Source organism: Mustela nigripes, chromosome 2 (genome assembly GCF_022355385.1).
Source record: "Mustela nigripes isolate SB6536 chromosome 2, MUSNIG.SB6536, whole genome shotgun sequence".
NCBI lineage: Eukaryota > Metazoa > Chordata > Mammalia > Carnivora > Mustelidae > Mustela > Mustela nigripes.
Genome location: NC_081558.1, coordinates 201,457,249 through 201,481,076, shown reverse-complemented (window position 1 = coordinate 201,481,076; position 23,828 = coordinate 201,457,249). Strand labels below are relative to the sequence as shown.

Sequence of the window (23,828 nt, the reverse complement as noted above, 5' to 3'; positions counted from 1 at the left end):
AGCTTGAAGGCAATTCAAGGAAAAGGGACAGGATTTGTTTTCTGTTGTGTCTTTGTTGTTTTGGTTTTGTTTTTGTTTTCCTAAGGCAATGAACTTAAGCTAAAGGAAGCCTGAGCTAACCCGTGGGGAGTGTAGAAGTCCAGTCATAAGAAAAGTAGGCTCTAGTATCTGTAAGAACTAGGTAGGAATGAGATCCAGGGAATAAGGCTGAGTCTTGGAAAGAAGAAAAGGGGAAAATTATAAGGGTGAGTTAATTAGGCAGTTTCTGTTGCTAAGTGACAGAAACCCACTAAACATTTTACCCATGGAGAATATTTTCTGCCACAGATGGGAAGCATCTTGGGATGTGGTTAGCTTACAGAATTTTTTAAAATATCCTCAAAAACTGGATCCTTAGATCCTGGTGCTGAGACTCCATGCTGCCTGGAATTTCTCTGTTGGGGTCTCTGCTGTTCTCTGCTTATCCTTTCTCCGGTGTGTTCACCTTGTTTTCTCCTGCAAAGACGGAAGCCTGGGAAGATGGCACCCAGTAGCTCTGGGAGTGTGTTGTCTTAGCTTGGCATCCCAACTTGGTTCTGCCATTGTGCATTATAATTCCAAGGTGGGGTTTCTGGTTGGCCCTGCTTTTTTGGTCACGTACCTACCTTCGGATGAATTACCATATCCATAAGGACTAAGTACTGGGACTGGTCCACCATGACCCTGAGGTTGTGTGGCCCGTTTACAGCCCAGCCAGAGCCACAGGGTGTGGGGAGAGGGGCTTTTGCTAGGAAGGAGACAAGAGTGAGCGGCATGGGGCTGAAATAGAATAATGACCATAGCCCAACACAGTAGGCTTAGAAACACACAGTGCATTAGAAAAGTTATAGGTTGGAGAGAGGGTAGCTGAGGGAATTTGTAGTGTGTCCTGACTTTAACTAGCTTTTGAGAAACTGGGGTGGGGTGGAGAGATGGTTGCTCAGAACTTTGAAACCCTCTTTGGCATTTTTTATTGAATGGTGCATCCTGAACTCTCTGGAAGATTCCTTATGGATATTTTAAGGTCTTCCTGCCACTTTCTACTTTGTAAGTATTCTAATATTTTTCTTTTATGAATAGAAATAGTTTTCTTTTGTAGGATTGAATTTTTCTGTTTTGTTGAAATTTTTTTTCCTTTATTCCTTTTTTGACTCCCTGTTTTTGTTTTAGATGGTATTGAATGATTTTCTAATAAGAAAGCCAAGGAATATAATAATTACAGTTTTTCTTTTCTTTTCTTTCTTTTTTTAAAAGATTTTATCTATTTATTTGACAGACAGAGATCACAAGTAGGCAGAGAGGCAGGCAGGGGGAGGGGTGGGAGGAAGCAGGCTCCCCCCACCCCCCAGCAGAGAGCCCAATGCAGGGCTCCATCCCAGGACCCTGGGATCATGACCTGAGCTGAAGGCAGAGGCTTTAACCCACTGAGCCACCCAGATGTCCCTACAGTTTCTCTGTCTCCTCTTTTCACAGGTTTTGCAAGTTGTAGTAATTCCAAATTCTTGAAAGTTGTAATACTACAATCTGTTCCATTGCCATAATACTCAACAGTGGCAGGTTGTGTCTTTAACTGGGTTCATCATTTACACCAGTCCTTCCACTAAAGAATCTCTATTCCTGTATCACTTGTTTTGATTCCTTTTTTTTTTCTTTTTTTGGTTGACTGTCATCTTAGTTATTTCTAAATTCTTATTGAACAATGGCTTAATTAAGTATAGAGTTCAGGGTTCACAGGCATTCTTGTCCAGCATCTTGAAGATACTTATCCATTGCATCTGGCATCTGGCATCTTGCATGGTGCAAATACTTAAAAAAAAAAACAATTTTTTTAAAAGATTTTATTTATTTGTCAGAGAGAGAGCGCAAGCACATAAGCAGGCAGAGCGGCAGGCAGAGGTAGAGAGAGAAGCAGGCTCCTGGCTGAACAACGAGCCCGATGCAGGCCTCTATCCTACACCCTGTGATCATGACCTGAGCCAAAGGCAGGGGCTCAACCTACTTAGCCACCCAGGCATCCCTGTCATGGTGCAAATACTTAGAAGTCCAATGCGCTATCCATTGCGCCACAGAGCCACCTTGGTGCAAATACTTAAAAAAAAAAAAAATGCAGAAACCAGTACTGTTAGTTACCAATTACAGTGCTACTCATTTACTGATTATTTTCCTCCTAGCAGTGATGAATAATTTTTTTCTTTATGTTCTCAGTCCTTCTTGTGACCAAAACACAGATGTTTTAGAGACAGCTGGCTGAGTCAGAGTGGCAGCTGTTAGCAGGACAAAACGAAACTGGCTGAGCTCATGACCATGACCTCATTTTGACCTTTTGCTAACCAATTTAACTCACTTGTTAAATTTGTTTTTCTAAAAGATTGCCTGTGTAGCTGCACATTGTATCTGTGGATGCTTAACTTAATATGGTGTGTCAAATATTATTATTTTGATGGTGAATTATCTAGTCCATGTCCTTCATAATCTCTCATTCCTGTCAGTTTGTGTTCCCTGTTTTTGGTGTTCTGTTATTAATACTGTCATGTTTGCCTCCTGATTTGATTGGGAAGATAGTTGGAAACTTAGGGTTTAAACTGAGTATTTGTTTAATCTGCATTTAACCCCGAATCTTGGTACCCATGAATGCCCAGTTTTCCTGAATCATAGTTACTCTTCTGCCTAGTTATCATTCAAATACTTGCATCTCCTTACTTTTTGTTGTGGTGGTTTTTTATTAGCACAGTCAGTCCCATTTGAGGGTTTTCCTTCATTTCTTCATCAGATGGGTATTGAGGACTGCTACGGACTGAATGTTTGTGCGTCCCCCAGTTTCGTGTATTGAAACCCTAATGTCCAACACAATGGTTTTGGGAGGTGGGGCTTTGGGGAGTTCATGAGAGCGAGATGAGGTCATGAGGGTGGGGACCCACGATGGCACCAGTGCCCCGTAGAAGACGAGACACTGGAGAGTGGTACCAGCTACCGGGCACGCACACAATGTCCGCCTGCGTCTTGGAGTGTGCTGGCCGGCAGTGTGCTGGCCGGCAGCGCCATGTGGAGAATTGCCCAGTCAAACCACGGAATAGCGAGACATTCTCAAATATGGTGTGGTAGCCAGCCAACCTCCAGGATGTCTTCCAGTGGAACTTGCCTTCCTCTGGCCTTCACACCGTGTGTGGTCTCCACCCTGTGCAGGGCTGACCTCTGTAACCCATAGGATGTTACAGAAATGGTGGCGAGGTGTACTCATGAAGACGTGGCTTCAAGCTTGCATATATTTACTATAGCAAAGCCAGCTGTCCTGTTGTAAGGACACTTAAAAAGCACCGTGACTTGGATGTGAGGGGTATCTGGTTGTATATGTGGGATGGGGTCCTTCTACTCTGCCATCTGCCCGGCACCCCTCCAGCAGCACTGCAGAGATGGGCACGCGATGGGGAGCAAACACCCCCTCCCTGTAGCCAGCACTGGCTTGTCTGGCATGAGAAGGAACCATTGGGAAGTACAGCCTGTAGCCAGATGAAGCCTTCTTGTAACCGCAGCCAGCATCTTGACTGGGCCCGTAGGCGTCAGTGTCATTCCCAGATTCCAGACCACAGAAACTGTGTGAGACAACACAGTTCATTGCTTATGATCTGAATGCTTATCATTTGAGGCTACTAACTTCTGGGCTGGTTTGTGTGCTGTAATCGATGACCATAACAGATACTCGCTCAATTATTATTTTCCTCTGTGGTCCTGTGGTAGAACACGGTTCCTTTCCCCTGTTAGATACGAGACACAGAAAGTGCCGCCATGACGGAAACAACTTGAAAATAACTGTTTGAATTATTCATCATTTAACAGCCTAAAGTGGCCACTTGCCTTAATGAACTGTTACATTACCCAAACTGTTACATTGTTCTAAGGAACAAGGAGTCTTATAAATAGAACAGAAATAGATAGAATAATATTCCCTTGAAACATGTTAGTAAAGCCTAGAAACAAAAATTATAATTTTTAGATTTTATTTTCCCTTTTCTTTTGAATGAAATGAGATATAAGAAAAATAAAACACATTGTTTTATTTAAACCAAAGGCATTGGGATAGGAGAATAAAAAATTGGAAGGGTAATAAAATTATGGTTCATTCCCAGATTTAATTCAGGCAAATTTAGCAAGTATTTATTGAATACTATTTAGAGTAGGATTTTGTGTCATGTGTTTCTGAGTGGTGGGACACCATTCTTGGCTGATAAGTAGCTTATAAATATATGATTGGATAAGTTGAGAATTCAGAGAATTGGAAAGTAGAAGTTCTTGATTATAAATCTGGGGATTTCAGGTCTAATTCTGGAAATAAGAGCTGTGGATTGTTTCTTAGCATGAGTGTTTTGTGCTCAGGGCATTTTCAGAAAAATTAGCCTGTCTCCAAGGGTGGGTTGGATTAGGAAGGGGTGTAGATTCTGATCTCAAGATGTCTGCAAAGGATCATGCTGCTTGTCCGCCTTGTATGCAAGATGATCTGATAAAAGAGCCTTTGGGGTCAGGTGCCATAAAGAGGGGACATGGGCTTCAGTAGACAGATGGACCTTTCTTGTCCAGCCTTTGCTCTCTTTCCACATGAGCAATCCAGGAAAGCTGCCTCATCAGTCTTAGACCATGTCCTTGCTGTATGATAGGAACACACAGGTGTGTGCTGTTGAAGTTAAATACTGTGAGTCAAACAGGAAATTGTGAAGTCCAGGACTATTCCCCCCCCCCCCCGTCCTCTTTTTAAGATTTTATTTATTTATTTGACAGAGAGAAAGATCACAAGGAGGCAGAGAGGCAGGTGGGGGTGGAGTGCTCCCTGCTGAGCAGAGAGCCTGATGTGGAGCTCGATCCCAGGACCCTGAGATCATGACCTGAGCCTAAGGGAGAGGCTTAACCCACTGAGCCATCCAGGTGCCCCCTTTACCCCCTTCTTAAGGAGAGAAATGAAAACACAGTCTCTGCCACACTCTGAATTCTTAACATTCCCAGCACCTTTGGAAGGATAGGGCCCAGAGCAGGTGCTGACTCCGCTAACTTCCCCGGGGAAACAGATCTCTGGAGGGAGTTTGGAACAGGTGAAGCCGGCCAGAGAGGCAGAGATTCTCAGCTGGAAAGTTGGCTTTGCTTGTAATCTTCCGTTAGATTATGGGCATACTTTCTTTTTCCAGAGTGTTTACCACAGCTAACAGTGTGTGTGTTCCCTGTTTTTTTTGTTGTTGTTTTCATTTTCTTTCTCTAAATGAGCAGTTGTTTTGTCTACAAATTAAATTAACAGGATCGCTGAACCAGACATACCAGTGTCTGAACAAAACAAAATCAGCCTGTTTGTTAAGTTGGACAAACCCATTTCCTTTTCCCACCTTCCTACTATAACCAATCATGGGAGTCCCAGATCAAGAATTACCTCTCAACCTTGGTTCCACAATACTGTGGCATTAAAACTTAAGTTAAAAAAACAAACATTATATGTGGTTCTTTTAATCTAACCAATTTTGAGGGAATACTCTATACGCAGTGAAACAGTAGAAGCCGGAATACATTCTTGGCCTTTACTATTATTTTGTTGTGTGTTCCATCCACCTTTGTAGACTTAAAATTGACCTACAAATTACAGGCACATATGCATTGTGTTCCAGTATTTGAAAGATCCAGAAATTCCTGTTAGGTGAAATAATTTGCAAATAGAGCTGTCCGGCTGCCTATGTATGAGAACAGATATATCTTACACATTAGTGGTCTGTGTACTTATAAGGATTGCTTGCACAAACCATAGGATTTAGAGCTAAATAAAAGAGGTTGCAACCAAGTTTAGATTTTTTTTTACACGTTTATCATTTAATCAAGTTAATGTTTAATTTAATATTTGTCCTTCTTATCATCTAGCACCTTCTTAAATGGATACTCAGTTATTACATATTTGCAGGATCACTGGGTGCTTTTCTATTATAATACTGTAATACTTTTTACTTTTAGGTGCATGGGCATATTGTGGACTTCATATTTCACATGTAATTAATTTATTTTCTGAAAGTGTTTTCCGGTAATTTATTTTTCTCTTTTCTTTATTGAGGTAGAGTTGATTAGTAAAGCTGTACACTTTGGATATTTTTTAAAATTGCCATAAACTGACCGAGAATGACCATCTAGGTTCTGTGTGTACCTATCTGATGACGTTTTCATATTCGTGTCCTGTTCTGTTTATTTTAGTGATTGTCCCCATCGCGCCCCCTCCCCCCTGCCACTTGTTTCTACATTCGGCAGTTCTGGAGTAAGTGTCTTCTCCATTGAAGGAGGTTCTCTGACAGTACAGGCCAACTCTGAACGGGAGTGTATGTATAGAACATCTACATATATGCAATGTCGGAAACAGATTGGACCAAATTATTGGGAAATAGGCCGATTCCTTGCAACATTTTATGTCCCTTGCTTTTGCATGAGGTCATCACTGTGAAAACCTAGCCCGCATCTCACTTCCCACGTTGCAGTCTGGTTTCATCAGCTGCTTGTTGCCCTTCGGCACCCCACGATGTCGTAAGCAGAGACCGTTGTTTGGTTTGCATTTCCCTTTCTCAGTCAGATTCATTATTCTGTTCCCAGAATCCCTCACATTATTAATGGAATTGATGCTGAAAGCAGTTTGATACGATTTTTTTTTTTTTTTTTTTTTTTTTTTGTATTACAGAAGATTGTAAAGGAGAAAGTAAGTTATGTCCTTTTCATCCAGGAACAGAAATTGTATTGTCTGGGGCATACCTTTGTTTTGGTTGAGACACTGAATTGAAAACGTACGTAAAACTTGTAGTTAACTTAACGCCCCTTGCGTGCTCAGCAATGGCACTGACCTTGGTTTATTCCTGCTCCATCAGTTTGCTGTTCTGTGCAGTGGGGCGATTGCTGACTGATGGAGGATTACGTGCCTTGCTTGCTACACAGAAAACATTTGTGATGATTCTGGCACTTGGGAAACCCTCCGTTATTTTATTTTTCTTATTCTCCTCTTGGATTGTATTCTTTGAAAAGGAAATTAGTAGTAGAGGTTTCAGATGAAAATATCTCACAATGACCTCTGTACCACTTTGCTGTGGAGTTTCTTTCTTTTTTTTTTTTTTTTTAAGATTTTATTTATTTATTTGACAGCCCGAGATCACAAGTAGTTAGAGAGAAAGAGAGAAGAGGAAGCAGGCTTCCTGCTGAGCAGAACCCCATCCCAGGACCCTGAGATCATGACCTGAGCCAAAGGCAGAGGCTTTAACCCACTGAGCCACCCAGGCGCCCCTGCTGTGGAGTGTCTGATTCTTTGTTCATCCATGCTAACTGCAGTCAGACATGGCAGTTCGATCTTTGTGTTTGAATTTGTTTTGTCACTTCTAAATTTAGAAATTTGACTCGGTTTCCACTGGACTGGTTTGTTGTTGCTGTTTTTGTTACTTTTAATTCTTTTTAATTCAAAAATTAAAGCACATATAGAAGTAAAAGGATACCGTAATGAATGCTCAAAGTACCTATCACTCAACTTCAGTAATTATAAGATCTAATCTTATTCCTAGATAAGTCTGGAATGCATGTGCTCTATCTTGCCTCCTTCGTGCTCTGCATTATTTTTGGCAAACCCCTGATTGCAGATGTGCTGCTGGTCCCCTTTGCTGCACTGTAAATTGATTTAAGACAAATCAAAGCTTCGTGTTATTTATTTTCATACTTGTATGTTTAAAACATAATTTTATCACCACTACATAATTTCCAACATTTTTTTCCCAACAAGAAATCTCTTAGAGAATTTGGTCAGAAGTTGATTTCAAAAGTCAATAGACTAGAAGGAACAGTAAGCAATTTATCCTTAGAATTTGCAGCAATTTTTTTTCTTTTCTTTTTTTTTTTTTTTTTTTACCATGACCATTAACTCTGTTTTCAGCCTTTTCCTAACTGCATCTGATTTTGTGGTCTTGAACATCCTTGACCATTTGGAATTTAGTTGTGTATAAAGAGGAATTTTAGTATTAGTTGCTTGTCTCAGGTGATCTGTTTGCAAAAGGGACATGAAGGGATTTCCCCATTTGCTTTAATTATTGGGAGCAGAGGAAAGTTCTGTAGGACTCTAACAACATATGTCTTAACTATTTTTATACTTTTTATATTTTATGTATGTAACTACATGTTCTTGGCTTTCTTAAATATCATCAGTGTCTTTTCTTGCTTTGCATATTTAACAACTTAAAAGTTATCTTGTCTGAGATTTATATATTTCCAGTTTGGAGAGAGAGAGACTTTAGAATTTTAAAATTTGGAGTGAAAGTATGCTGATGGTGACTGGGTTTTAAGATAATTCTTCCGTAGTGAGGGGATACCAACTATGACAGTCTAATGTGGATCTAAGATTCTTTTTATTCTTCTTTCCCTGCTGTCAATATTTTGAATTGCTTCAACTCTCTTTTTTTTTTTTCAAAGTTGAATTTATGTACTCATACCTTTGCTTTAATGATAAAAGATACTTCTTTAACCAAGAGAATAAGCCGTTTTCGGGTTCCTGGACCCGCTGGATGGGTCTCCTCGGTCAAAGTAAGATCCTGACTTTTAGTTCTTCCTGAGCATCTTTTTAGCTGTGTGTTTATCAATCATAATCCACTGCCTCTTATATGAGGCTATTATTTATATAAGTTGCCACATCATACTTGGGAGAATAATATTGGAGGGTGTTGAGATGCTTATTTTTCTCAAGTGCTCATAGTCCAACTATAATATTATACTATTAGATTATTCATTTAAGAGATACATTGAAAATCCCTGATGGGGGTTTAATATATCCTGAATTTCCCTATAATTAATGGACTCTGAGCTTAAGCAGAAATACCATTACGTATTTATCAGGCACTTGCTGTGCTATCACAGTGTTGGCCGCAGGTACGTGAACATGAAGATGAATTGCTTTGTCCCTGCCTTCAGGGAGTGTGTGTTCTAAAGGACAGAAAGGCACAGGGCCCTAATGGAAGGCAGAAGGGGTAGGCAACAGGTGAAAGATAAACTGCTTTGGATTCAGAGATTGAGGGGATCAAAGAGAGGGTACTTGTGAACCAGTATTTGAGTTGGGGCCTTTTTGGATTTTGTTCAGTTGGAGGAAACCAAAGTCCACAAAGTTTGGAGGGGCCGTGCCATGCCTCACTCAGCGGTTCCCTGTCTGCTCCTCTGCCTTGTCTCTCTGTCTTGGGCTCTTGTGCCTGCCTTTCTCACCGTAGCTTCTCTCTGTGTGCACATCTTCCTTTTTCATGCCCTAGGCCAGCTGCTGCTTGCAGGTGCCTTGCTGCCCTCCACCTGCAGGTTTTGAGATCCCCACCATCTCTGATCATGACTTCTACCAGCCGGGTGTTGTGTCTGCCTGGAGCCTGTGTGTATTAATTCTTGGAGGAAGAGAATGTGATTTAGTTTGCTTTCCTCGGACTCTAATTAGCTACAGGGACAGAACTGCAGAGTTAAAACATGGCCACTAATGAGGACGTCTTCAGAAGGTCGGGGGCTGGAGCCCACAGAGAGGGAGAGGGAGCTGGCAGCTTCCTGATAGCCTTCAGCCAAAGGTAATGAACGTGAAGAACCATAGGAAGGCTCTGGGGTGCCAAACTGTGTTTCCTGCCCTTCCGGAAAGTGCATTTTCCCCTGGGAAAGAGGTATACATGTGTCCTTAACCCGAATGTGAGGCACACTGTGGTAAATGCCATAAAGCATTCCTGAAGTGGAGAGAGGGATTAACATTGCATTACACTGTGAGTGGGGGCGGTTTGTCCATGACACAGGGGGCACCCTAATAGGCTTGGGCATCTGGAACGTGCTGGAAGGGTCTTAAGTAGGAGTGTGTTTGGAGCACACTGTATTTATACAGCGATTGCTCTGGGTAGCTGTGATTCAGGAAGATTTGTAGGAACCGAGAACAGTGTACTATTCACGTAACTGACACAGACCTAGATTTGCTTCTGTTTTAAGAGTTTACTCAGATAGCTATAGTGGCCTACATTTTTTTTTTAATTAATCAAGAAAATAGTTGCTCATATATGGGGTTCACACAGGAAACGTTTCAGAAAAGAGAGAGGCCATATAAAAACTCACTTGCTAATCCTACACTAGCAAGTTATTAGTAATGCTTGTTGTGTTAGCAATATGGGTATTACCTGTGTTGGAAAGCAGCACATGGCCGAAGGAGCTCAGCTATCGTTATTTTTTTTATGTTGAGATTTGAGATGCTACAAAGAAAATGTAAAACAATGAACTGATACTACTAATGAGTCATGGTTAAAAGTCAGGGACTTCACTAGCCACGAACATCTTGGCGGATCTCATTAATTTTTATTCTTGCCTAAACCTGTAAGCTATGCTATTTTTCAACATAAAATGCTTGTCTCATAACATTAAAATGGTTGTCTCTGGTCACCTACTAGAGATGCTTAATAAAAAAACTAGGTGTCTGGGACTTGCATTTTTAGTCAGAAACTTTGATGTGTTTTTTTCATTGTGTCGTTTTGTTTCTGGTTCTGAGTTGGGGCTTGTATGTGCCTGTGGACTCCCTGGGACTTTCTTTGCGCTTTCAAAGAAATTTTGATGTTCTTTCCTCTTCTAAAATAAACCTCCTAACTTTAGAACAGCAGAATTTTATTATCTTTGGCAGATCCAAACTCAGAACTCCTTGTCTCTGAAAAATAGGTAAATCAGGTTTGGGGTACACTGTGCATGGGATTTCTACAGGTTCAGGGTTTGTGATCTCCTCCTCCACCTGCATAGTAACAGCCGACCCTGTCGGTATTCTGGAGAGAGAGTCAAAGCACAGGGAAGAACACAAGTGCTCTAGGATCTCATGGTAGGAACCGGAAGTAAATTCTGTGTTTGGCTGATCACTTTCTGCAGCCCTGGTGATCTTGGGGAAAGCCTTGTTTTCCCTGATTTTAATTTGTCAGTATGCAATTCTGTCCACTAGAACATTCCCAGCGGAGTGAGTTACTGCTCTGTTGCCCCAACATGACTATCAGACACTGAAGATGGTGTGCGGTGTGTCCTTCCTTTCCTGCTTTCCGGTTTGTACCCTGCAAATGGTTGTTTTTTTGTTTGTTTATTGTTTGGTTTTGGCTTGCAATTAAAAAGAAAATAGTGTGACTTGTCCGTGCCTGCCACAGTGTTTACAGAAAACTGAAAGCTCCAGAGAACATTCTCAGCAGGGTAGTATTTCTGTGAAGAGGCTGCTAGAACCCCTTAAGAAAAATGCAGCAACTCACACTTTAAGGCACATCAAGTCGTGTCCCTCAGGGCAAACTCTCCAGGTCATGGAGTTTATGACTCACAAGTGCTGTACTTTTGTGATCTAATAAACAAGGAAAGGTGGCGGGAGAATTATATCCTGTACAAAGAGCCACTTCACCTTTCATTATATGGAAGAAAGCCATGGAGATATTAAATTTTTAGTGGCATTTTCAAGTTGAGCATTATCCGTGACCGAAACGCATGCAGTAAGGTGTTAGGATACTTACAAACAAAATAAAATAAAGGGAGGTAGCTGTTTCCATTTCCAGCTACGTTAACTGGCCATGTTTTTGAAGAGTAGCTTTCTTGGTAGCCATCCCAGGGTTCTGATTCAGATATCCTGATTTGTGTGTTCTTACCGCATATACCTCTCCCACTGGATTTATCCTGCACTACAATGTTTATTTTTTAATTAAAAAAAAATAAATAGACTTTATGAGGCACCTGGATGTTTCAGTTAAGCATCTGCCTTTGGCTCAGGTCCTGATCCCAGCATCCTGGGGTGGAGCCCCACATCCAGCTCAGCTCAGTGGGGAGACTATTCCTCCCTCTCCCTCTGCTGCTCCCCCTGCTTGTACTCTCACTCCCTGTCAAATAAATACATAAAATCTTGATTAAAAAAAATAAACATTATTTTTTAGATCAATTTTAAGTTCACAACAAAACCGAGGAAGTGGCACAGGGATTTCTTACATATCCCCTGTCCCCACCGACTCCCCCTTCTCTTGTCCCGCCTCCCCCAACATCAACATCCCTCACCGCAGCGGGTATATTTGTTCCACGTGATGACTTGAGACTGACCTCATAATCACCCAGAGTCCAGAGTTTCCAGTAGGGTTTAGTTCCTGGTGCTGTACAAGCTACAGGTTTGGACGAACGTACAATGACTGCATTTACTATCATAGTGTCATAGAATAATTTCATGGCACTAAAAATCCTCTGTGGCTCCTCCTTTTCGTCCCTTGCTCCCTCGAACTCCTGGTACCCACTAATCATTTCTCTGTCCATGGCTTTGCCTTTCCCAGAATGTCAGAGCTGGAATCGTACAGTATGGATGAAGCCTCTTTACCTTGGCCTCTTTCCCTTGGTCGTGTGCATCTAAGGTTCCTTCGGGTTTCCTCATGGCTTAATGGTTCATTTCTTTTTGGTGCTGAATCATCCACTGTCCAGACGGACCAGCTTTTATCTGTTCTCAGTGCTTTATTTATTTATTTATTTTTAACTGATATATCTCAGGGCTGGGTGTGGTGAATGAGGCACTCCGTAGTCACATAATATTTTAATGCCGTATTTTAAAAATCAGAATTAATGGCCCCCAACCCACAATGAATAAAATATCAACAGTTGAAGTAAAGACAGGGTCGTGGGCAAGCCTTCTGATTGCTACAGACAATCCTAAGCGACATTCTCCTTATCCATAGCCCACGCTGCGGATGTTGTTTTCTTGCTCAGAAACCTGGTTCTCCTCACAAGCGTTGCTTCCCCTGAAGCCTCCACTGGTAGAAGTTCTTTCCTAACAGTCCTGCTGGCATTGTGCCTCCTTCCTCCTCATCTTCACTTCCCGACCATTCTTCCCCCTCCTCCCTATAACACTGCCGGCCCCAACTGTGAGGTACGGGCTCCTGAGCCAGGGCACCTTGCTCTTCTGTCTTTTGGGGAGTCTGGAGACCTCTCTCCACCTCAGCGGCATTCCCCCTCCATCTTCGAAGGGTGTAGCTCTTGGCTTTCTGTCACCCTAACAATGCCAGCCTCCAGGATCCTCCCAAGATGCCAGTTTCCTGGTTCCTTGACGATTCCTTCTGCCAGCGATCTTACTGCCATCATAGTTCTTCATCAGCCATTCCCGCATTGGTGGTTCAGGGGTAGAGTTCTCGCGTGCCATCAGCCATTCCCTCCCCTGGCCGTAATCTGCTTCTTGAAATTGCCAGTGATGTAAGTCCTCCAAGATCTTGCATCTCTCAACTCTCCAACGCTCCAAGTACCACTTGTAACCACCTCACTTTCTTTGGTGCCTTTATGCCGAAATTCTGTAGCCCACACCAGGACTCGTTGATACTACAGTCTTTAAGCATGTATCCCACCTTCCTAATTCCCACTTAAGATTTTAGAGTCCATCACTCCAACCATTCCCTTGCTTACAGCCTTGCTTCCCTTAGGCTTGTCTCTCTTGATTGTTTTCATTTGGCACAACAGTAATCCTAGCAAAGTGCAAAGTGTAGTTTAGAAGGATATTTATGTTTTTTATTTTTTTCTTTCACATCCCTACTCATTACTATTAATAGATTTGGTATTGGACAAATATATTTTATGTTGATTCAGTTTCATGTTTCATTCCAAGCACTTAGTAAGCATTGTGCCCTATTGAGATCCATAACCAAAGCAAAGAGCTGTAGTTAGTTATCAAGCGACGAGTTTCATGAATGCAGTTCTTTATCTAAATGACATCCATGATAACTGCTTGACATTTTTTTTTTTTAAGATTTTATTTATTTATTTATTTATTTGAGAGAGAAAGAGAATAAGCAGCGGGGAGCAGCAGAAGCAGAGCAGAGAAGCAGGCTCTCCACTGAGCAGGGAACCCGATAATGAGGCTTGATCCCAGGACCCTGAGATCATGGCCTGAGCTGAAGGCAGATGCTTAACCGACTCAGCCACCCAGACACCCCAACAAATGATACTTATATAAATTACTTTGAATAAAGAGAAGATTTTTATTTAGAAAGCTGCTTTATGTCATATCCTGTATATAAAATGTTTGCTTAATTAGTAAAATAGGGGTGGGTTAAATTTAAGTAATGGTAATATTCCCAGGAGTATCTACTATAATCTTTATTTAGGACATTACAGACTATCATCCTCACACCACTTAATTTTGCATTAAGATGACCCTATACTTAGGGCGCCTGGGTGGCTCAGTGGGTTAAGCTGCTGCCTTCGGCTCAGGTCATGATCTCAGGGTCCTGGGATCGAGTCCCGCATCGGGCTCTCTGCTCAGCAGGGAGCCTGCGTCCCTCTCTCTCTCTCTCTCTGCCTGCCTCTCCATCTACTTGTGATTTCTCTCTGTCAGATAAATTGATGGAATCTTTAAAAAAAAAAAAGATGACCCTATACTTATAAGAGGGTCTCCTCCCCATTTTTATTTTATCTCCCCCAGGGGAAAAAATAATATTTTAAGGTACAATAAAATCCAAGTCATATCACTCAATATTTTGAATGGGGTGATTTGGTTTTTGTCACCTGCATCGTTTTCTTTCCCTGGAATTTCTTAAGCTCGATCGGAGTTAGATCAGCACAAAAGCTGCGAGATTGCGGTGCCTGAGAACAACAGCTATGGTTGAGGAGGGGTCTGCCGCTAGTAACCCTTCCCCTTTTTGTGTGCTCGCCCAGGTCTACCCTGAACTGCAGATCACCAACGTGGTGGAAGCCAACCAACCAGTGACCATCCAGAACTGGTGCAAGAGGGGCCGCAAGCAGTGCAAGACCCACGCCCACATCGTGATCCCCTACCGCTGCTTAGGTGAGCTGGCCGCGGGGCACACACTGGTTGCTCTGGTCTTCGGGGATGTGCTCATTAGATCAGATAGGCCTTTTCTTTCTGCTGCTCTGGACTGGACTGTATTTGGGACTCTGAAGGTATCCTGTGTTCTGACAGCGCAGGAACAGCATTTTGGGCATCCTGCCTCAGAATGAATTTGCCTAAAATGTTTATTAAAACTATGGAGTCTTAGACCGATTCCTTAGTGGCTACATGGAAGGGTCTGGGGAATCCTCATTTTACCGAATCCCATAGGTGATTCTCATGCACACCAACTCTCTAGACTTGGAGAACTAGGGCCTTGTGTGTTTTCTCATACAGACTTCATGTAGGAGAGAACCTAATGTGGTACTCCTCCATTCCGCTCATTTCTTCGGAATCTCTTTCTTGAAACAACCCGATTACTCCACTTGCAATAGTTGGATGCAGAGTTGGGGAATTCTTTTCTGCTTATATCTAACTGGAGGAAGCAGTTAGATAACGAAGGTTTAAATGTGTGTTTCTCTTACCAACCTCAAATTTTACTTCCACTTTTGATTTGAAAAATTGAGCTGTTTAGTGGGATGTCATACTTTTTCCTCTGGAAACACTGTCATGCTCCATATTTAATCTGACTTGGTAAGTAGTCTCTTCCTACTTGATACTTTTGTGTAACCAGGCAGTGTGGAAATCAGCATTTGGTCTGCTAGCTTGCATGGTTGTAAATGAGAACGTAGAGATCTATACAGAGGGACTGTGGACAAATACGGACATACATTCCAGTGACTTCTTGTAAAAACTAAAAGGGTTCTTTTTTAAAAAGTCCCAACAGCAAACTTAGGATACATGTTGAAGATTCTGGAGATCTGTATAATACTTGCTTAAATGTGAATGCTGTAATAGCATATGTACTGATTACTGTCCATAATTTAAGACATTAATGGAAAACACTGGCCATCAGAGTGAAGTTTTCATTTAGTTTTACTACTCACAATGGAATGGATGAGGAGAGTGTGGAAAACCAGATTCTTAAACATTTGATAATTCAAGAGTTTCGTGGTTCCTCCTTCTTCCTTATTCTTAAATACTTTACAAGGCCTCTAACCCTTTTCTGTCTAACAGGTTAAAAACTGAAGATTTAATAAGATGAAGATAAGTAATGTTTAAATATAGAGGTCAGCTGTCTCCAGGAACTGTGTATTTCTTTTCTTTTCTTTTTTTTTAAAAAATATTTTATTTATTCATTTGACAGACAGAGATCACAAGCGGGCATAGAGGCAGGCAGAGAAAGAGAGAGAGGAAAGCAGATTCCCCACTGACCAGAGAGCCCGATGTGGGACTTGATCCCAGGACCCTGGGATCATGACCTGAGCTGAAGGCAGAGGCCTTAACCCACTGAGCCACCCAGGTGCCCCAGAACTGTGTATTTCAAGCCAGTTTAGTTATTAGGCCAAGAGACCGTCTAATTCAGTGTACATTGGGAAGTAGATTATGAACCAGTTAATTAGGTGAGGTCTTGTTAATGATCTGTTTCTTTTGGTTCTCACCCATTCTGTGAAATGTTTCAGATACATTTTGTTTAGGACATAACACTCACTGGGAACCAGGTAGCAGGTCGATCTTTCTTTCTTTCTTTCCTTTAAAGATTTTATTTATTTATTTGATAGAGAGAGAGAGAGAGAGAACAAGTAGGCAGAGCAGAAGGCAGGGTGGGGGAAGCAGGCTCCCTGCTGAGCAGAGAGCCCAATGTGGGGCTCCATCCCAGGACCCTGAGATCATGACCTGTGCCAAAGACAGAAGCTTAACTCACTGAGCCACCCAGGGGCCCCGGTAGTAGGTCTTTAGATGAGCTTCATTGCTGATGACACCTGATAGGTCACTCACAACTGCATCTGTTTTTACATTTTGCTTAAGATCTTCCCGCTTCATAACTATTCAGAAGTGTCAGCATTGACAAAACAATAGAATCCACATTATGATTGCAGTTCACCACAATGGCATGGCTTAGTGGTGGCAAATTTCCTTTGACCTCAAATTTCCTGTGACCCTAAATTAATTGTCTCCTCCTTCCCAGCTGTTCTCTTTGCCCTACTCCATGCCCCGTCCCATGGAAGAGTGAATTAAAACTCTAAGGGAAAAAAATACTGTCAAAAGGAAGAAAAGATATATGAAATGTCTTCAGATCTAAATAGGAAGTCAAAAGATTTTATGATAATGCAGTGATTAACTGTCAAAATGTTTTATTGTGATAAAGTGTGTTATACACCAAGGACAGAGTTTCCTCCTAAGTGGTCTCGCTTCACAGGCAGAAATACTGAGATACCTTAAATGTCTACCTGGCACGGGTGTTTGTGGCAGAAATAGGACCAAAGTCCAGGACCTTTCAATGCATAATCCAGTGTTACGGTCACAACAAAAATTGTTTTGGAGCTGATAACCAGCTGATTTACCAAATCAGATCATAAAGGAAAGAAAGGCTGTGAATGGGAGGCAGTTGATAACAGTTTTTTTAAAAGTCACAACCCACGTTGTGTTCATAAAGGTGACAGTTGTGACTCAGTCTCCATATGATAATGTTTTCCACTTGATGGTAGTAATAAGCAGCATTCTTACATATGAGTTGCTGCTTGAACAAAGAATTAGTGTTTAGCATTAATATAATAAGTACACTTCAAACTTCAGAAGTTTGGCTATATCCGAATTTATCCTTCAGATGAAAGACATGATTTTATTGAAGATAATTCTCAGAAAAGAGCTACCTAGAGAACAGAGTACAATTGTCTTAAACATTAAGCATATTAAAACCCAAAACAGAGCTTGAGGAGAGAAAAATGCCTGTTATGCCTAGCATGCACCCTTCTTGACCTTTCTATCAGATGCAGGGTCGGTGGTGTACTGTGTTGTTTTTCTTCAGATCGTGTATTTGTCTTAGGCATACTTGCTCCACAGTATCTTGCATTCCTTGTCTGGATGGAGAAAGTGCATGAGGTTGCTGGTGACACTTTCCTTCCGCGGGTTGCTGATCTCCCTTGAGAGTGAGTTGGCTTTCTCTTTTCACCCCTTGCCTTTGATCGTGCTTCTAGAACCCGAATATAAGATAGCTCTTCGTCGTATGAAATGTTTCATTAATTATCTCATGTGGAATTAAGCACATCATTGTCATTACTCAAGGAGAATATTTTCTTTGCAAAGCCCTCAACCCTTTTCTGCAGGAATGACTATTCTCCCTGGTGTAATAGACCCAGCACTGAAACTAACACTGCTCTGCACCTGGTTCTATCCAGGGCGTAGGGCGCATTGCCTAAGACAGATCACTCTTGATGTCTGGGGGCAAAAGTGGGTTAATAGCTTACTCCAAAAGAATTCGAAATTAGAGAATTGTTACCTTAAATGTCATTCTATTTCATTTTATATTCAGGCTTTCCAAACATACAAGTAGTAATGACCAGGAAACTATTCAGACATGGTCAGGTGAGAAACTGAAGTTATTTGATTCATCTCTAGTTTGGATTTTATTGCTTTAGTAAAGTTTTAAGACAGTCATACCTTGTCTTTTGGTGTCTCCTGTTGTGTGAATTATCTATAGCTATCTTAATCTTCTTGGGTATGAAAAGTTTGTATTTGGATATTCTGACAGGTAATGTACCAGAGCAGTTTTTTGGATTTATGCTGAATGACACTTCCCTTGAGACAATACCATACAGCAGAACAATATCTAAGAATGTTACCCGAGACTCCTAAATTTAAGAATGGGGCTGGGCATGGGGAACGTTTGTATCGTTCCTATTGCAGACACTAGGATCTTGTAAATGCCCAGCTGTGTTGGCCCGTTAATCCGGTCAGCACCTGTGCCTCCTCCCCTGTTCATTGACCTCTGCAGTCCGTCATTACAACTGCTTATGAAGCCCTGGGAGATCGTGTGCTGGGTTATATACACACGGACTGTGGGAATGATCCCTGACAAGCCCAGCTTCTGCACACCAGAGGGATATGAATCCTTGGTCCTGGTTTTTTGTTTTGTTTTAATATTTTATTTATTTATTTGACAGACAGAGATCACAAGTAGGCAGAGAGGCAGGCAGAGAGAGAGGAGGAAGCAGGCTTCTCGCTGAGCAGTAAGCCCAATGTGGGGCTCGATTCCAGGACCCTGGGATCATGACCTGAGCCGAAGGCAGAGGCTTTAACCCACTGAGCCACCCAGCCGCCCCCCTGGTCCTGGTTTTAAGGATTGTCTCCTTCATGCTCTCATAAGGAATGGCCAGAATCCCTGAACGTTTCTTCATCAGGGAAGGCTAATCCCTCACTGTTCCTGGACAGATAACAGGCTCCTTTTTAGGTGGTCTTTTGTGTGGGACTAGCAAACATTCCAAGTGTGTCATACTTCCAAGCCAGTATATAGAGTCTGATTCTCAATAATGTAAAAGAAAATATGCATGGAAAAGAAATCTTACCAGTGTTTCTTTACAAAGAGTGGGATTACAGATGATTTTGGTTTTATTTGTTAATTTCTATAATAAACAAATGACTTTTATTGAGAAAAGATGGACAGTGAAATCAGCACATAAAATGCCAATATCTATCAACAGGTAGTGATAATTGAAAGAGAAGTCAAAGGCTTTAAAGAACACACAGAATAATTGTTATTTTATCTACTGGTGGTTGTACTTTATAAGCTTTATATGATAGTAGTAACTCCTTATGGGAAAATATTTTTTAGTTTTAAAAGTACCATGCTGCCAGATTAAAAGAAAATGTCTCCATTCTTATCTTCAACCACATACAAGCAGCGTTCATCATTACTAATTCTTCAGAAAAGGCTTTGATCTTGTTTTTTGTTTTCCCTCCAAATTTGTGTATGGGAGCTACATTTGTTAAAGGCAGGTTGTTGAATGGGAAGAAATTACATTTTCCCTGTAGATTGCTTCGGAGTGGGGAAGGACATTGGGTTAAGTAGGAGAATGTATAGAAATTATTTCCTTCTGACAGGTCATCCACCAAGACCAGTGGTTAAATCTCTCTTCCTTTTCTGCCGGCTCCCCACTGGTGCTAATTATATTGGCTCCAGATTGAGCTGAAAATGTTGTTGTTGTTGTTGTTTTAAATAAATCAAATTTTAGAAAGAAACAATTAGTGGTCTTTGTTGTCTCCAGCTCCCATTGACTTTCATCTCCTTGTTTTAATTATTGTACCTGCTGTGCTGTCTTCTTTCTGGAACAACATGTTATGAGAGCTAGGATACCATGAATGATTTACTTAGTTATATCTTTAATTTTGTCTTTTTTTTTTTTAACTGGAACTAATATTCAAGAGTCATTAAGTTACATTAGTTATTATTTTAAAAATTACCGTTTTTTAAAATCTCCTGCTTTGCCCTGTGGGGTGCTCTGTCACTGCTTTATTAAAACACAAAATTCATTGATGCAGGCCCCAGACGCTAGGCACAGAAAAGAAATCTCAGTTTATTTGCAGTGGTACGGGTCCAGTAATTCTTGGCAATGCATTGAGAAATGAATAGTGCGGGGTTAATGGGAATTTTCCTTTGTAGGACGTGCTAAGAATTATAACTGTGCTTAAATTTCTCTGATTACAAAAGCAATGCATGTTCATTGTGCCAAGCTGAGAAAAATGCAACCATGACCAAGAAATAACAACTTGCTTTGAATCTGTATTTTTTTTGTATATAGTCTGCTTTTAGTATTTTTCACAGTTACACTATTCTTGTTTTGTGAACTTTTTTCCACTTCATATTTTTATACTACTTTATTCATGAAATTAAATAATTTTGGAAAACACAGTTTTTAAACTAACCTTTTACTAGACCCTGTAGTGTGTCTATTCCTTACTTTAGGTGACTTCGTTGTTTCCTTTATTTCGTGATGGTGATTATAATAAATGGTGCTGTGATGAACATTACGTGTGATGTGCTGTGATGAACATTACGTGTTAATTACATGTAATTACTTTACACATTACTGTCAAGTAAATACTTGGCAGTCATTTGTTTTCTTTTTATAATCAGTTCTTGGTTAAATGTTTTGCAGATCTTGTAGTCACTTTAATAAAATACATGTGTGCTATTATAGATGAAGATATGAAAGAAATTTTTTTTTTAAAGATTTTGTTTATTTGACAGACAGAGATTCCAAGTAGGCAGAGAGGCAGAGAGAGGAGGAAGCAGGCTCCCCGCTGAGCAGAGAGCCCGATGTGGGACTCGATCCCAGGACCCTGAGATCACGACCCGAGCCGAAGGCAGAGGCTTAACCCACTGAGCCACCCAGGCGTCCCATGAAAGAAATTTTTAATACTTATTTCTGATTCTGAGTTTAAAGAAACTCCATTAAGCTACTTTTTAAATTGATAGTAAGTTTAAAAATCTGATGTCTGTTATTTGTTAGTAATAAAAGGGACTATTTAGAATAATGTTTTCTCTAAATTCCGACTTGGGAAACAGTCAATAGACTATTCACAGAGAAATAAATCCTATAAAAATGGCTAGTAAAAAGTATAATTAATATATTCATTGTGTAAGTATCTACTACTTACATGGGTGGCCAAGAAGATAGTTAAAATGTGGTCCCTCCTCTTTTACTGGTTATAGTTTAGAAAAGGGTTTGGGGAATTTCAGCTGAGAAATTTAAAGAAGACTTAGCAGGAAGTAGCATTTGAGCCAAAATTTCAAGGACTGGGACAGGCATGGAGGATATCTTAATTTGGGGATTTAGACAAAGGATGAGTACCAATCCTGAAGGTAGGACCGTACAGAGTATGGGGTCTAGAGCATGGTTCACTGTTTTGGGAAGAATAGTAATTGATCATGATTAAAGATAGTGGTTTTTAAAAAGCATTGCTGTTTTCATTTATTCATTTCATTCATTTTTTTAATGGATGCTATTATGATATTTTTAATTTAAATTTACATCTAAGCAATTATTTTCAGGCTGTTGTTTGAATATATACCTATTTTATGTAAACCCATGATATATGGTTTTTGGCACCTAAGGTTGGAATTTTTGAAAGTAGGTTATTATTATTTTTTTTAAGCTGATAATTCAGTCATAAGAAGGTTGAATAGTTACTCAGGCACATCCTGCTATTCTGGTTATTCATGTTTTGCCATTTCTTGGTATGAAATACCAGCACTGTTTGAGTTAGACTGCTAGTTGTCTGTGTGCATTATGACTCTCTCTGAGAGGTACTGGAATATGAAAATTAAAAAACTGAGATTATTATGGTTTATTCATATGAGTGAGAATGACCCCTATATTTACTGTGATCTTCAATAGTGAACAGCTAACCTCATGCAAAGCATATTGTGTTTAATTCCCTTTCGATACTGCTTTTTAGTTGATTTTTTAAAAATTTTAAAAGATTTTATTTATTTATTCATTTGAGAGAAAGAGTGAAAGAGAACATGAGAGGGGAGAAGGTCGGAGGGAGAAGCAGACTCCCCATGGAGCTGGGAGCCCGATGGGGGACTAGATCCCAGGACTCCGGGTTCATGACCTGAGTCAAAAGCAGTTGCTTAACCAACTGAGCCACCCAGGCGCCCTAATTGTTTTTCATATAGGGAGACTGATGGACGCTAGCTTCCAAGAAGTAAAAAACTTACATGTAGTTTAAATTTCACAAACTCACATTGTCCCCTACTTTATTTTAAAAAGACAAAAGTTCTTTTGACTTAATAATACATCAGCCGAATATAGTGGATATGTTATTTTGAGTTCTTTTGGTTTCTGCCTCTATTTGGAATTGCTACTGTCCTACCAGATCTGAGGGTCTGAAACATTTTACTTTCTATGTTAACCAGACTCTGTAACACAGTTACATCTGTGTAATTCAGTCTTGGAAATCATGAGTCTGTAGTTTGAACATGAATTTAGTGTGAAGAACCATAATGTTTCCAACTAACCTCAAGCTGGGCCTTTTGTCCTGGAGTTTTCTGTCTTCCTGATGTAAATGATTACGGGTAATTATGGTGAGGAATTGAGAAGGAAATTGACTTTTATCCAAAAGTTCTCTTTTCACTCTGGTAACTTATGAACACCTTTCTCAGGTGGTGTGGCTTGGGTTACTTCCCACAGCGTCACTTTCTCTAGCAGAGAAAGGACACTGACTTTCCGTTTTATCTTTAGAGTTCAATTCTCATCATTGTTTTTCCCAAGATAAATCACACACTTGGGACCATCCTGCCTTGATTTTGCTTACTGTTCTAGCCTGTAAATAACTCTCCAAAATGCTGTAGTAAAAAGTGTGATTTGTGTGCAACAAAACTTGTGCAGAATTTTGGGGGACTTAAGGCTCCATGTTCTGTGCCATGTGAATAACTGTAAAAGAAGACAAATATAAAATGTAAGGGTAAAATTTAGAGTGGTGTGGACAGCTCTGATTTCGGTTCTTTGGACAGGAAAGTGGCTTAAACCCAGCATAAAAAATGGAACTCACTGAATTAATTTAGACCCTTATCATGAAACCCTAGTGTTCATTATATTTTAATTAGTGAATTATAATTAAAAAGTGATGTAAACCATATTAGACATAGTCTTAATACCATCACAAATAATGGGAAAAAAATTTTTTTAAAGACTTACTTATTCATTTTAGAGAGAGAGTGAGCACAAGAGTGGAGGTGGGGGAAGGGGCAGAGGGAGAGGAAGAGAGAATCCCCAAGCAGACTCCCTGCTGAGCCAAAAGCAAGACTTGAACCCAGAACCCTGTGATCATGACCTGAATGGAAATCAGGAGTCCTTGTTCAGCCAACTGAGCACCCAGGCACCCCACTGATAGGAAATTTCTGTTGTATTTCTTCCCTAGGAAAAAGAACTAAAAAGTACTTTTTTATGAACTTCCAGATTTTTCAGTTTTAATACTGTGCATTAGATAGAGCTTATTTTTGTAATATCTCTAAATAATACCCATTAAAGTATAATTGTTTATTCATTGTGAAGGGAAGAGTTAATTATATCAAGAAAACTGAAGTAAAATTGAGGAAAATGATTTATCTTAAGTATTTTAGTGCATT

The 23,828-nt window shown here is 40.5% G+C and overlaps 1 protein-coding gene across 6 annotated transcripts in view; it reads left to right on the top strand.

Annotated features, from left to right (window-relative positions):
• APP (amyloid beta precursor protein) overlaps positions 1-23,828 on the top strand; it is a 262,344-nt gene that overhangs the window by 63,704 nt on the left and 174,812 nt on the right. For all 6 annotated transcript variants that reach the window (XM_059392200.1, XM_059392199.1, XM_059392198.1 and 3 more), the window contains exon 3: positions 14,683-14,812. In XM_059392200.1, the coding sequence (XP_059248183.1) occupies positions 14,683-14,812 (130 nt within the window). The remainder of the gene's footprint in view (positions 1-14,682; positions 14,813-23,828) is intronic.